This window comes from Protobothrops mucrosquamatus, unplaced genomic scaffold (genome assembly GCF_001527695.2).
Source record: "Protobothrops mucrosquamatus isolate PMUCROS unplaced genomic scaffold, P.Mucros_1.0 scaffold547, whole genome shotgun sequence".
Taxonomy (NCBI): Eukaryota; Metazoa; Chordata; class Lepidosauria; order Squamata; family Viperidae; genus Protobothrops; species Protobothrops mucrosquamatus.
This window is the reverse complement of record NW_015386851.1, coordinates 687610-702994: the sequence shown is the minus strand read 5'-3', so window position 1 is coordinate 702994 and position 15385 is coordinate 687610. Positions and strand designations below refer to the sequence as shown.

The following is a 15385-nucleotide window of genomic DNA, read 5'->3' as shown; positions in this document are numbered from 1 at the left end:
GTCGCTCCCATGTAACACCGCTGCTGCGCGAGCTGCACTGGTTGCCGGTGGCCTTCCGGGTGCGCTTCAAGGTGTTGGTCATCATCTTCAAAGCGCTCCATGGCATCGGACCTGGATATCTCCGAGACCGCCTTCTGCCGCAGGTTACCTCCCATCGGCCGGTACGCTCCCACAGAGTGGGTCTCCTCAGGGTGCCGTCGGCCAGACAGTGCCGGCTGGCGACCCCCAGGGGGAGGGCCTTCTCGGTGGGAGCCCCCACCCTCTGGAACGAACTACCCCCAGAGATCCGGGTGATCCCGGATCTCCCCTCCTTCCACCGCGCCCTAAAGACATGGCTTTTTCAACAAGCGGGTTTGGCCTAGGGAATTTTAGTGGGGGTTTTAAGGGTAATTTTAAGGGTAATTTTAACGATTGGCCTTTACGAATATTTTCTTTTAATTTGGTTTTAATATGGATATTTATTGTAATGTTGTTTTATAAGGCTGTTAGCCGCCCTGAGTCCGGTGAGGAGAAGGGCGGGATACAAATTAAATTATAAATAAATAAATAAAAATGACGCATGCTTTCATGCAGTTTTTGGAGGCTGCAGAGGCCATGAAGAGCCTTCTCTGAATCTGCCTCAAGAATGAAGGCCTTTTGTGACCTAGAACAGCCTTGGGTAAGCCACAGGGACCTGTCAACAGAAAAAGTACAGCATCTGAAAGTAAGCGGCACTTGGCAGAACCTGGGGAGTGCTGGACTGTGGGGACAATCGTACCATTCCCCAAGGTTTGCTCTCCTTGGGGAGCGGTGTGGCATTTTTGTGTGGCAGCAATGATGCTAAGGCTGAAGTCAAGTCCTGGGCCTCAATTTTAGGACCAACCTCAGCACTGCTGCTGCTGAATGCTGCTCTTTAGCATAACCTAGATGGGGGAGGAAGGGGAAATACAGAATAGTTTCTCTTTTGCTGGGGGGGGGGGGATGACACATCAGCAGAATCAAGTTAAGCATTTTCTGAAGTTTTGACATGCCAAACTCAAATGGTTCACCATTACTGTTAGTCTGACCAAGGCAGAATAGAGAAGCAGAAAAATGCAAGGTATTTGCTCATGCTGTGTTGATTTGTGTGTCTTTTGCACCTCTGTCCTTTTTTATTTATTTCAGTACATTAGTATTAACCAGCAAAAAATTCAAAAATCATGGCCAAGACAAACTTCTCTTTAGACTGCCATTGTAAACTATGCAAGAATAGTACTCACTATGCACCAGCAGTTGTGAGAACATTTGCACACACAAGGGTTAAGCATATGTAGCCAGGTAAATCCCTCCGTAGAATACAGACAGAATTATCTGCCCAATATTACAAAGCAGAAGGTTGGGATCAGGTGGTTAAGATCCAGAGGTCCTTTGAGTCCACCGTTCTTCGAATTATGGGGTTAGTTGGTTCCATTACAAATACTGCCAACGAAAAGAGGTTGTCCAATATTTAGATGGCCTTACTTTTGCATCTGCAATTTGATGGCAGTAAAAAGGACAAAATTGCTTCAAACTATGGTGTAATTGTAAAGATACCTGAAACTTTGAGTTTAACAAGAGCAGACCAACTTTCTTTGAAGTGTGGGTGTCCCCACTTGCTGCTATACACTGGCCAGATTGCATAGTTTCCTGATTGTAAATATCTGGTCTTCTTCATGCAGAGGTAAAGATGTTTCTGTATAAATAGAGGGAGGAGTAACTGTAGGAACCAAGGCTTCCTCTCTTTTTTTTTAAAAAAAAAAACGATAAACTACTACATAAAGTGAAACGTTTCTTATACCCTTACTCCTATTAAAAATTTGACCTAAATTACGAAACAGGTCCAAAAGAAGTTACAATATCATCGTCGCTGACATCTAGTCTTGGACTTTCTTTACTTTACAAAGTACGACAAGACTTTGAGGGGTTATTGGAATAAGGATATGTCTTCCTACATCCCCGTTAATAATTTATCTATCAAATGAAGTATAAGTCAATGACATTTATTTAGAGCACTAGGATAATCCACATTTCACAATCCTCCAATTTCATTTTGTTTCACTGGTCCTTTTCTACAACAAATACATCAAACCTACTATATAATAAAACTATTTACATTTCCAAGACTGGGTCATATACAACCCTTTCAATTGCTATTCACATACAGTACTTGACAAACAGCACAATACAATATTTTAATGTCTAAAAAATGACAACCCTGTACTCTATTTATGCTATGAAAAGTGAAAACACAAAAATAAATTTACAATTATGAGATTTTTTTTTACAACACACTAGATTGGATGTGCTAAGCAAGACTTTACAAAACCAGAAAATTTAACAAATAGCTTGATATCTTCCCATTATTACACCTTTAGAGGAAAAAAGTTTGCATTTATTGAAAATGTATAATAATAAAATTAATTTCTGTACAGAATTTATTTTTTTATATTTAGCAAGAGATCATAACTCTGAATTGCTAAGTAAAATTCATACATTTATACAGCTTGCATATCCATTCAGTAATTCATTTGGATTTTCTTCTTTTTGACTGCATAGCACCAGCATTTGTTTCTATAGGAGGGAAATTAGTTTGAAAAAAATTATTCACAAATAATTTACATAAAAATAGATACAGCAAATCATTTTCTGTTCTGTGTCCACCATGTTCTTTAGATAATTTAAGTTTATTTAATTCACTGAGTAGAAGTCTATACTAGAAAATTAAAATTCCATAAACAATGGTGTCTATCACAATATTAAAAAAGGAGCAGGAGCAAATAATTATATCTGGACAAATTATTAACATAATCTGAACATCCCAACCCTATGGATGTTTACTCTGGTTAAATAGATCTTACAACATGCATAGTAATGTTACCAAAAACAGGATTACCAATTTTTCAGCTGAGATAGTTATACCAGGATTATATTTCCTCCTAAACCTGCTGAAAATGTAGTTTTGAATAAAAGTTTCTTATACTTCAAAGCAATATTTCTATATTATGATGGGCATAATGTTAATGGAAGAGGAAATGTACAGTGTAATGATCATTGGAAAATCTTTTCTTGAGTATCTCGTATTGGAGAATAGAATGTAATGTTATATCAAATGCCATATTTTATTTTCCATATGGGAATTATAATATCTATTCATTTAAATCTTTTTAAAAAAAAAAAAGCCCACATACTTCATTGCGTGTGGAGAGAAGTGGGGAACAGCCTCCTTTGGGGATCTCATTTTCTGAAACAGCCAACAGCTGTCTATATCGCAGAATTAACATCTGAATGTCTGTGAATTGAACCTCTTGTACAACTGAACCTACAGACTTTATATTGGATTTTATTTAGTTTGGTTTCAATACCATAATAGAGCTTAGGATCTGCCTATTATATGTACAAGTGATTTATATGTAACCTTGAGAATTAAAATTAATTCAGACATTACACAAAGCAAGACTTGCCCGATAGGGATACAATTTTTTGCAATGAAAATAACATTTTTTGTGTATTAGAAACTATTTTAAGCCTTTTAATATCTAACAAAGATTTAGTGTAGGCACCCCTAGTAAAACTGTTGAAGTTTCAGTGACTTCCTAAATGAACAGACACAATCTCTACCAGAATAAAGTTAAACCAATATTTTTGAAAAAGTAAGAGCATGCTTAGGATTTACTGAACAGTTGTTTACAGATTCAAAATAATTAAAAGGGCAATATGGCAGGTGCAGAAGTCTGGGCACCCTGCCAGTGTGTCTCTCTAACACCTCCTTTGGCAAAAACAACCATCTTCCAAACATTTAATTCAGTCAGATTAAAGTCCTTGTATTTTTGCTTTTGGGATTTCCCTTCCCCCCCCCCCCCGCTCTTTCTTGCAGAACTCTTCTAGGTCAAAAATATTAGTTCCCCTTGCACATATTGTGTGTTTTGGATTTCCTCCAGAATTTTCAATATTCTATCTGTGGAACTTTGCCTTCGCTTAATAACTGTGAGAGTCAGTTTGATATAGTGCAGGGATGTCAAACTCACTGCGTCACGTGATGTGTCATGACGTATCACAACTTTTTCCCCATTGCTAGAGCTGGGGTAGGCGCGGCTTCCATGTGACGCATCCGGCCCGCGGGCTGGCAGTTTAATACCCCTGTTGTCGTGATTAAGGCATGAGGCTAGATACCGGGAGACTGGGAATTCTTGTGCCACTGGAGGCACAAAACCAACTTGGTGATCTTGGGCCAGACACTCTCTCTCAGCCCTAAGAAGAAGTCAATAGCAAACCACTTCCAAAATCTTGCCAAGAAAACTGCAGGAAGTTATCCAGGCAATCCACAGGAATCAGTACTGATTTAAAAACAAACATATAACCTAACCGTAGGCCTAACAAGTCAATCAACTTTGAGGGGCTCATTTCATCTTTACTCTAAAAAAAAGCTGAGTATCCAAATTTCTGCAATTGCCATATTCATGTTTTCTTCTCTGGAACCTACAGTATATAAAGCAAGGAAAAAAGGCCCTGCACAACTTTGTATCATCAGAATTGTTTCACTTTTTGTTCATTTAGGGATCTTTTGAAAAATATAATTTGACCAGGATGCCTATTTTTTTTACATGCAACTTCATCAAGCCATTTGCTTTGTTTGCAAGTGCTGCACTTAACACTGTAGAAGGGACTGGACAACAGAAAGCTAAAACTAGATAATTAATTTTAATTCATCTTTGTTCCCATTTCTGAAATCCAACACCACTTATAAAATAAAATGTACCAAATGCAATAGCTTCTTCTTCTGTTTTTATCTTTGCTTCTTTGCTCAAAGACTTTCTTCCCTACCTTTTGTAGTGCTGGATGCCGACGCTGGTCTTGATGATCTCTTGCGCTGACCATTCTCCATTGTCTCCTGTACTAGTGCAGGTTCCTCTGTCCTTGAATTTCTTCTACTTGAAGTTTTAGATTTTTCACAATTCTCCTTTGACTCATTACTGATAGAAGGGAGATAACAGTTGTATGTTTATAAACAATTCATGGCATAAGAAAAGCAATACCTACAAGCAACACAGTATCAGCATTATCTTTTCAACTGTAAATGTTTCTAGAAACGTTAATAGGTGATAATATAACCAAAGATACTATTCCATATATTTCATAAACCCCAGGCTAATCTTTCAAGGTACACATAGTTTGCGTTTGGGGCATAAAATTAGATCTGGTAACCATTTCACTGAGACAAAACGTTATTTCTTGCCTTCTGAGCAGAAATATAATGCATAAAAGGAAGGTCTTAAAGAGTTGGTTCTTTCCCAAGCATTAGGTATGGGTAAGGCTGGAGCCCAGTAAGTCTAAGTGCTGATGTATGGAGGAGTTTTGTTTCTATAGTGTTAGGAGTTTTTGATGGTGGTTTTATTGCTTTTTATTGCTATTATTGTTATAAAATCTACCATTTATAGTACATAAGATGGGCAGCCATATAACTTTTAAATAAAAATAAATAAAACAAAAAGCACAGAAATTGGAGCTACGCTAAAAAAAGCTTTCACTTCATTCAGAGAAGGACTATCTGGTTTACAACTTTTAATTGCAAGACAAACTGTAGTAAGCTTTTTCCATAAACAGTTCTTAGAGAAATGTTACCACTTTCTACATGAGTTATAGCCTATGCCAGTAAACAGGATATCTTTGGAATGCAAAATCCATTTCACGTGCAAATCTTTGTAAGAACCAAATCTTAATTTGCATTACCCCTCTGTCTAATATGGGGGGAGAAGATCAAGAATAAATATGCCCAAAAACTAAAACAAAGCATCAAACAAATTACTTACGAAAGGCCAGTGATAATGGCAGGATTTGCTTCCAGATCTGAAAAGAAAAAGAATTATTCCAATCTAAATTTGAAGTATATATATGTGAGTGTATGTGTTTATGAGTATGAAAATAATTTCTGGGATTATTACTTGAAATAAGTGATGGGTACAATACTAATTAATTTATAATATTCAGAAATATATATAAAACAGAATAGTCATGCACAATAGGGATTCTGATCCAAAAATAAAGGCCTAATTATACTTAGTTCATTAGATTTCAGAATCCTCCCCTACTTCACTATCTGTAAGTTAGCTGGATATTTAAGCTGTGCCCTTGTAAACCTGTAATCAAAATTTGGTAAAGTATTTTATTATATACCTATTAGAATGTTTTTCCTCATTTCTGTCTGCCCTGCTCTGAATAACAGTTATTAAAAAATAAATCCCATTCCCAACACACATTCTCAAGAGAGAGAATGCTTAAGGGTTCTTCATGGAACATTTAATACTATGAAGGGCCTTATTCAGAATAATGGTTATTTTTTTAAAGTTCCCATTTCAGCACATTCTTTTAACGTTTATGATCTGAACAGATTCCCAATCTTGGCTGGGGACCTCTCAAGAATGGCTGGCTGGGGAATTCTGGGAGTTGGTCCCCCAAATCTTAAAATCGTCAAGGTTGAGAAACACTGATTTAACATTACATGTATTAAAAGCAGCCAGGATTGTATTTGCATAGCACTGGAAAAATGAAAAAAAAAAAAAACACCATTGGAGGAAGAGATAATGAAAAAAATACTGGACTGTGTGGAAATGGATCGACTTACACTGAAAATAAAAAAAAAAGAAGATAAAGAATATTATCAAACATGGAAGCTATTTTATCAATGGTTGGAAAAACGGGACAGAGAATAAGAACGTAATTGGTCTTAATAAACATAATAAATTTACCCAGACAACACCTTGTACTCTAGAAAGGGTACAAAGAAGAGCAACAAAGATGATCAGGGGACTGGAGGCTAAAACATATAAGGAACGGCTGCTGGAATTGGGTATGTCTAGTTTAATGAAGAGAAGGACGAGGGGGGACATGATAGCAGTGTTCCAATATCTCAGGGCTGCCACAAAGAAGAGGGAGTCAAGCTATTCTCCAAAGCGCCTGAAGGCAGGACAAGAAGCAACGGGTGGAAACTAATCAAGGAGAGAAGCAACCTAGAACTAAGGAGAAACTTCCTGACAGTGAGAACAATTAACCAGTGGAACAACCTGCCTCCAGAAGCTGTGAATGCTCCAACACTGGAAGTTTTTAAGAAGAGACTGGACAGCCACTTGTCTGAAATGGTATAGGGTTTCTTGCCTAAGCAGGGGGTTGGACTAGATGACCTCCAAGGTCCCTTCCAACTTTATTATTATTATTATTATTATTATTATTATTATTATTATTACTATTACTACTACTACTACTACTACTACTATTATTAAGTTGTGCTTGTGTATGATGTTCTAGTTTTGTTCAAGAATGCTTGTGCACAATGCTAATGTTATCATTTTGTTAAATATTTCCAGCTCAGGGTCAGCTATGTTCTGAGCTGTGTTCCTTCAGAATATATCAAACAGATATCTGAAGCAGAATAAAAGTATATTAATTCTCACATAATTCTTGCCCAGATAGTCTGTCTAGAAGAGAGCATCATACCAATTATCTTCAACATAGCAGGTACCAGAGTTTAACTTAATAAGGCATTAAATGTCTGTGAGGTACTATCAGCTAAACTGAGAAAAGACTGAACCTACACTTGATGGGACTGATTCAAACAACTTGCCCACTTCCTTAGGTATAAAACCTGAAACAGATTGCAAAATACATGACGTATGTGTATCACACAACTCCACTGATTAATGCCATAATAGAAGTGCCTATTGTAAATCCATGTGGATTCTAATAGGCTTATCATCACTAATCTGCAAAATTGTCACAGTAGACATTTAAGAATTCCAATTTAATTCTTGAACTCTGAATCCAGAAAACTTCACCACTTAGCTTCACCATCAGTCAGACAATTGCTCAAGGATGCAACATAGAGGACAAATCAAGACACTTTTTTTTCTTCTTTTACTTCCATAACAAACATAAAAATATATTCTTGCCTGTGTTTGGTCAAGCTTCCTTTAACATTTGGTTATTATTTGTTTTAAAATAAATTGTAGGGCTGTGCATCACATTTGAGAGAGATGCTTGGGAGGGCACACTGCACTAATGATATATTCCTCATTAAAATATTAAAGCAATGGATATAGTGCATGCACATGTGGACATAAAGGATAGTCAAAGAAAGTCTTCGAAGAACTGACACTGAGGTTTCTAGAGTGCAGAGGAATTTAGGAATTTAGGAACACACTTTGCAAATGGCCTCTTTGTGCAGAAACCCCCAAACCAAATTCATCTGCAATAATCAAAGTATTTTACCTTGTAACTAAAGTCAAAATAAATTATTTTCAAAATTATTTTAAATGTATCCCTTTGTCTAAGGAACTGTCCAGAATAACATTCAATATAAGATCCAATATAACATAAAAATTAATTTTGCATCTACAAGGAGTTTTATTTTATTTATGTTTAAAGTGTATACATTCCCCCAACGTATCACAACAAAAGAATAAAAAAATGTAAAGGTACAGAATGTAAAAAGGAAGAGCCAGGACATGAAATACTAACTGAAACTGGGTCCATTATCCACTCTGACCTAAAGCCTGGGGAAACAACCAGGTCATATTTAAATAAGGTCAAGGGGGGATGTCATATGAATCTCGGGGCAATGTTGCTTCAGAGGGCGTAAGGCCCAATTCTTGTAATTTATATACAATTTTTCTAATGGACCTAATATATAAAGTACACCCTACTTAATTAATTATGTAGGGTGTACAAAAGTCAGACTCACCAACAATTTATTATATAAATTACATTAAATATTCAAAATGATTGTCTTTTTGTTCTAAGCATTTCCTTTCTCCTTTGATGCATGACCTTTGAGCATACAGTAACATTTTCTATGAAAATATACATTCATGAAATAAATATATTGTGACTAGCCTATGGTGCCTGACTTTTGATACATCTTGTACACACACAAACACACACACACTTCATGAAGCCCTCCATAAGTTATCTAAAAAACATACCTGTTCTTTGAATAGCACTCTCTGATGTCGCACTTAGAGTCTGACATGAAGAGGCTAAAGCAAGAAAAATTTTTTTAAATCAATCTACTTTACAATCTTAAGAAACATTATCTATAACATTCATTTAGACTATGCAAGGGAAGGAAAAAGAGATTTATTTTATGTGTTTAAATTCCTGAAACAGAAAATATTGTTCTACAATGTTTTGGGAATACTATAAACCAGCTAAGGAAAACTCTATAAAAATAATGTGCTAAATGTAAAACATTTATTAATTATAAAATGATAGCTAGTATATGAATTAATTGAATTTTGGTACATTAAAAGTTACTTTGTCAACTTCAAATACTGATATATCTACCACACTGTTACATTTAAAATCTATAAAAATATTGCCGCAAATTTCTATTTTTGTTTATTTATACATGTTCAATTGTACGTTTATATAAGACTGTATCCTTAAAAATGCTTTAATTTCTGATAACTGCAAATTAGGAATTAAATCATCAAAAGGTATTATTTGTTTCACAGAGATTTTGGTTTCTGTTCACTAGATAGCAACCCACATCTTCTTTTTGGAGGGGCTGGGGAGGTGGCTCAGAATCAGTGTTGACTACTAGTGACTGCCTGGTTTAGGATTGTAATTTATATTGTACTTTTGTTGTTGTGCCTTCAAATTAGTCTTTAGTCCTGGCAACTGTCTTGATTAGTTCCTGCAGCTTTCTCAGCAACATTTTCAGAAGTAGTTTGTCTTTGCCTTCTTCCTAGGGTTCAGAGAATCTCATGGTCTCCCAGTTTCTAGTCTGATATCTTAATTGCTGCAGCAAAATGGTTCCCAACCCATATCTACTTCTGAAATTTTACAGCATTACAATGGCAAGTCAATGCTCTGATAGTTAGAAGATAACAATCAGTGACATTGTACTCAACCAAGTTTTTTTCATGTATTCAACATCACTCTGCCAAAAAAGCTCTGATTTTTAGAAAACTATTTAGAGACATTTTTAGAGAACATTTTAGAGAACTAGTTTCATTTTCCCTTTTACCACTTTCTTTGCTTTTTATTAACATACACATAACCGTCTGCAATTATTTGAAAGATCATGTCATACAAGAATTGAAAAAAGTATCCTTTCTTCTTCCACCAGCAACAATGTCCATTATATGAAACGCTACCACACATTTCAAAATCCAAACCAATGTCATTAATCTTTAGTGTACAACTTAATTCTCAAATAGTGTTATCCATTATTGCTACAGCCTGGGCATATGCAATTGGCATCAGCCAACTAAATTTAAGGAGACTCATTTCAAAATATAGTTACAGAACTATAAAGGAGGAAGGGAACTTGTAGACCACTGAGTTGAACTCCTGCTCTGTGCAAGAATCCAAAGAAAAGCATTGCTGGCAGGTGGCTGCTTGGCTTTGGTTTGGGCATATGAAGCAAAAGGAAGTCCATCATGTTTCCCCAAATTTTATGTCAAGCTACTTTTGCAGCTAGGAGGCTTTTCTTAATATTCAACTACAATCCTCAGAACTGTTTCCAATGCTTCAAATAAGATCTTACCAATTATGTATATATACCTGGATGTTTCCTATCCAAACCTTAATAACAATAAATACAGTGGGAAAGGAGAGAAATTCACTGGGGAATTCACCAGCCCTTGTCTTATATGCTGTAAATAAGTAAAGCACAAGTACAGAGTTGTGCTTTTGGTAAGATAAGAATCACCAAAGTAGAAAACAAATTTTACATCAATTCAGTTTTCTGTCAGCTGGAAGGACTGGTGAAAAGCACTAACTCAGTCATTTAACCGAATCACAAACTAAAATTCTCTCAATTCTTTCACATTATTCTTCATTTGTATGGATTTTTAAATATTAGTATGTTCCACTTGATATCAACAATAAAAAACAAAGTATGAAATGTAAAAATATTTTCCCCAAATTCACTGTAATCATGCTGCTTGTTTAATAATCCAAACAATTAGCACTGCAGTGCTAGCATTAATATTATGAACTTTCAATTTTGGAGCAGTAGTACGCCTGAATTTTTTTAAATCAGAAATTTAAACAATATTTCATCTGAACTATACATTTTTCATAAAATATCTTCCCTTGCCAATTTGTCCAAAGTTTCAGGTCTCAGACATATGCAAACACAGTAGTCTCTCCCAAATGTTTCTAGTTAAAATGCCTGTATCAAGAATATTAATCAAATGTATTTGTTTTGGCAAGAAAGGCTGAACAAGTACACTGGATACATACCCATATTATGTGGCAATTCATGGTGGGTTTCCTTCTCATCTTCGGATGCAATTCCAACCTGTTCATCTGTTATACTACCAGGGTTACCATTAGTAGTCTGAATTGAAGATATTTCAGACATCACTGGAGTGGTTACTACTGAGAGTACAGTAGTGGAAGGAGTGCCACCTGGTAAACTTAGCGATACTGATGCAGGAACAGTAGCAGTATTACTAACATTTGAATTACTAGTTCCACAAGTGCTGTGTTTCAAAAGAGTGGAAGCCGGAGCTGCCACAATATTGTCTTCTATTTCTACAGACTGTTGTGCCTCCATGCTGCTAGGAATTGAAGCATCTTGTTCCTGGCATTCTGTTTCTCCCTCCACAGCATATTGCTCTTCCCCATTATCAAAGACATCTGTGACTTTCTGGCATGCTTTTGTCAGCAAAAACTGACCAATTCTGTCCACCTTGCCTTTTCCCTTAGCATTTGAAACTGGACTTCGCCTGTTGCTGGAAGACGCAGGGCTATGTGCATGAGATGGAGAAACCCCAGCAGCAGACTGTGAGACTGTTTCTGTGGATGGATCAACAGAGGCACAAGTTTGAGAATGAATCTCCTCTAAACCGAAATCTTTATTTAAGTGACTGGGAGGATGTGAAGAAGTGCTTGAAGGAATAGTTGATGAAGGAGAAGGAAGTTGAGTAGGAGTTGTTAAAGAATTAATAACCAATGGTCGGTTTGTTGACATACTTGTGACGGCAGTAATAGTCGAAGAGCTAGGTGGAGAAGGCCCAGATGAAAACTTTATATTCTGGGATAAATGTAAAGGACCAACAACTGTAACAGGCTGTGATATTAAACTAGAATTAGATGTCATTGGGGTTGTAGGAAGTGTACTTGTTTGAGAACCTTTCATAACCTGAATGATTGAGGATGAATTTATAAAAACAGGAGTAATAAATTGAGGCCGAGCGTTAGATTGAACTGCTGTCTGTTCTTCAGAAGTAAGAACTTTATTACCAGCATTAGGCATGGTGACAACAGTAGACATTAACGTGGGCTGCATATGAGAGGGCAGTGATGCTGAAGTGTTAGAGGATGATGTAATGGGATTGGAAGTTACAAATACTGTTATTTGATTGGGTGAAATTGATGTAGAAAGAGAAGTAGAACTAATAGGTCTCTGTACCGCTGGAGACATATTTTGAGAAACATTTGAATTTATGTCTCCCAACTCTTGTTGTACCGGAGTTGAACAAGATTCTGTATTTGCAGGTAAATTTAGGGAACAAATAGGATCTTTATTAGAAGAGGAATCTTGTGGAGGAGGGGGTATGCCAGAAACCTTTTTAAATTCATCTGCACAAGTTACTGTGGGAGGCACCTCAAGGCCAGGGAGTCCAGAAGGTTTGATAGTAACATTAGGGGCTCCAGAATTGTCAAGGAGTTGACTTAAGGATGTTGGTGCTTCACGCATAGCTGGAGATAAAATAGTATTATTTTCTTCTAGATTGGGAAGTTTAGAAGATTCTGCAAGAGGCACCTCTCTTTTCTGTTGCTCTTCACGTACCAATATTTTGATTTCTTGACTGGGAACTCCTTTTAATTCAATGTTCTGCTGATCTTTGTTCACTGGGACAACCTGCATATTTTGGCATATACCATCTTGAGGAACACTGAAGCTTTCCTTGCTATCTTCTGAAATACCAGCCATAACAGATATGGGAATTGCAGAGTTCTGAGCAGCTAACATACCATTATTTTGAAAACCTCCAGGAATAGCTGTTTGCAAAGGTGGGCCAACCATAATATTTCTCTGTAAATCCATGTTCTGCATAAGTGTGGGATTCTGCTGAGAAGTCAGAGCTAATTTAGCTGCTTTTGAATTTTGCCTTCCAGGACTTGGTGTGGTTTTCCTGCTGGATCCTGGACTAGATCTTCTGCTGTTACTTGGACTGGCTCGCTTTGCCCCACTTACATTTGTTTGTTTTCCTGGATTGATAGCCATTGGATCCAACTTGTGGGTCTGGGGGGAAACAAAACTGGATTGGCTATTCATTGCGAGATTTGAGGGTGCTTGGCCAATGGCCTTCAAAGTGGTTGGATTAAGACCCTGTTGATCAAATCCTCTGTTAAGATTAGGTCTGGGGGGCAAAGGAATATTTATCTGAGGAGGAAAGAGCCCAGCAATAGAAGCATTGAGCCTCTCTGGAGATAAACTTATTTCTGATGGTTCTGTACTTGGTGGGCGATTATTGGGAGTCTGAGGATAATATGGTCTTGGACTTGCCCTGTTTGGCGTTTTAGGTCTTGATGTTTGTGATGTGGTAGCAATATTTTGAAAATGATGTGAATGTGGGCCTGGAAGAGAATTAGACTGCTGTTGGGGACTTGTTCCTTGGGGAGTTGACATCTGAGGAGGTCCAGGTTTTGGCCCGGCCATCATTAGTTGGTTTTGTGAAACTATTAAATGGGATGCTATAGTGTTTTGAGGACCTGAAACAGATGGCGCTTCAGGTCCATTTCCTTCAGAAACAGAGGAAACTGATGAAACATCTCCCAGTGGAGAGCTGGTAGGGTTCTGTGTATTATCGGTGTAAACCATCTTCCGTGTATTGTTCACTAGAGTTGGATTGTTTGACATTGGAATTCTTTGCTTATCAGGAGATGGAGGCACTATACCAGGACCTTGTAGACTAACCATAACTGGCATGTTGCCTCCCTGCTGCATTGCCATTCTTTGTGTTTCTACATTTAGAGAGCCCCGAGACTGATGGACACTTTGGGAAACAGGAAGCCTGACCGATTTAGAGTCCTGCTGCATCATGAGCATCATCATCATCTGCTGCTGCTGCTGCTGCTGTTGCTGTTGCTGCTGCTGCTGCTGCTGCGACTGTGTCTGTTGAGATGTGAGTGGTGGCTGCTGCTGCTGCTGTTGCTGCTGCTGACCATGTTGCAAAAGCTGAGGAGGTATTTGCTGAAGTGATCGTTGTTCAATTGACTGAGATGGGTAGCCTGTAAATGAAAAAGCAATCATTTATCAAAATATACAAACTGCTGTCAAATTTAGTCTCTTTGTTGCAGCATATAACATTTCTAAATAATAATCATGGGTTAGGCAGGAAGACAAGAAGTTACAATCTCTCGCATTTAAATTGGCAGAAAAGATAATTAATAAACAGAATGTTAAGTTTATATGAAGAGCGGAGAGAAGCTAACTGTGGATTCTTCTCCGTCCTCCAGTATCTCTGGACGGAATTAGGACTGCTATTTAAATTAATTGAACAGAAAGAAAACCCCCTAAGTTCACCAAACCTGTCAATTATTTATGATGGAAAAAAAACTATGAATGCAGATATCTCTAAAAGATTTCTGTCCATATGAACTAATCAACAGAAAGATAAATGAGGCTCAATGTAAAGAAATGCAAATAAAGGCAATATCCCATCTTACAACTTTTTATATACTGTGTACTGACCAATAAGGTCCAACTTACAAATGGCTAACAAGGAAAGATTTTAAGGTTACCGCACATAGTTCAATGAAAAACATTGTGTTGTTATATGTCAAAATGAAACAGGCAAATGTTCAATGATACAGTAATTACTGTTAAAATCATACATAGCTTCTAATGTAACAACATTAGGAATGCAACTTATGATATGAATAAGACTAAGAAAAGTAATTAAGATAATAAAGCAGCTGGAGCATCTTTTGAAACCTTGTGGTGCTGTTTAGAAAGACTACTAAGAAAAATAATAAACATTTATTAAAATACCCGTAATATTAAGAAACCTTTTTCTCACTCTTCCTCATACTATCATTATTGAAATATGGAGTTAACCAATCACTTTAATTAGCACCTGAGTCAGAAAATATTTCTGTACTTGAGGCATATCTAACCTACAGAATGTGTTACTATGTGAACGGTCATTGACCAAAAGAGAATTAGATAGATTCTCAGAAAGCAGTAGCCTATAGGTTAATAATGAATGTTGATTGTAACAGTGAAATATATAATAGGAGAATTGATTTTTCAAATATTGTTACCAATAATTCCAGCCAATAATTTTTTGAATTATCAGTTGTTTATGAGTGGGGACCATATTGCTGGAAGAAAATTTTTATTTTCTACTTGTTTACGGACCATTTTGCTGTGCAG

The 15385-nt window shown here is 36.8% G+C and overlaps 1 protein-coding gene across 1 annotated transcript in view; it reads right to left on the bottom strand.

The window, feature by feature from the left end:
- Positions 1–1986: 1986 nt before the first annotated feature.
- NCOA6 (nuclear receptor coactivator 6) overlaps positions 1987–15385 on the bottom strand; it is a 31343-nt gene continuing 17944 nt past the window's right edge. Inside the window, exons 9-13 of the mRNA XM_015816995.1 lie at positions 11239–14238; positions 8970–9023; positions 5805–5841; positions 4819–4967; positions 1987–2568 (exon numbers count right to left, since the gene is read on the bottom strand). Of these exons, the coding sequence (XP_015672481.1) occupies positions 2522–2568; positions 4819–4967; positions 5805–5841; positions 8970–9023; positions 11239–14238 (3287 nt within the window). The 3' untranslated portion in view covers positions 1987–2521. The remainder of the gene's footprint in view (positions 2569–4818; positions 4968–5804; positions 5842–8969; positions 9024–11238; positions 14239–15385) is intronic.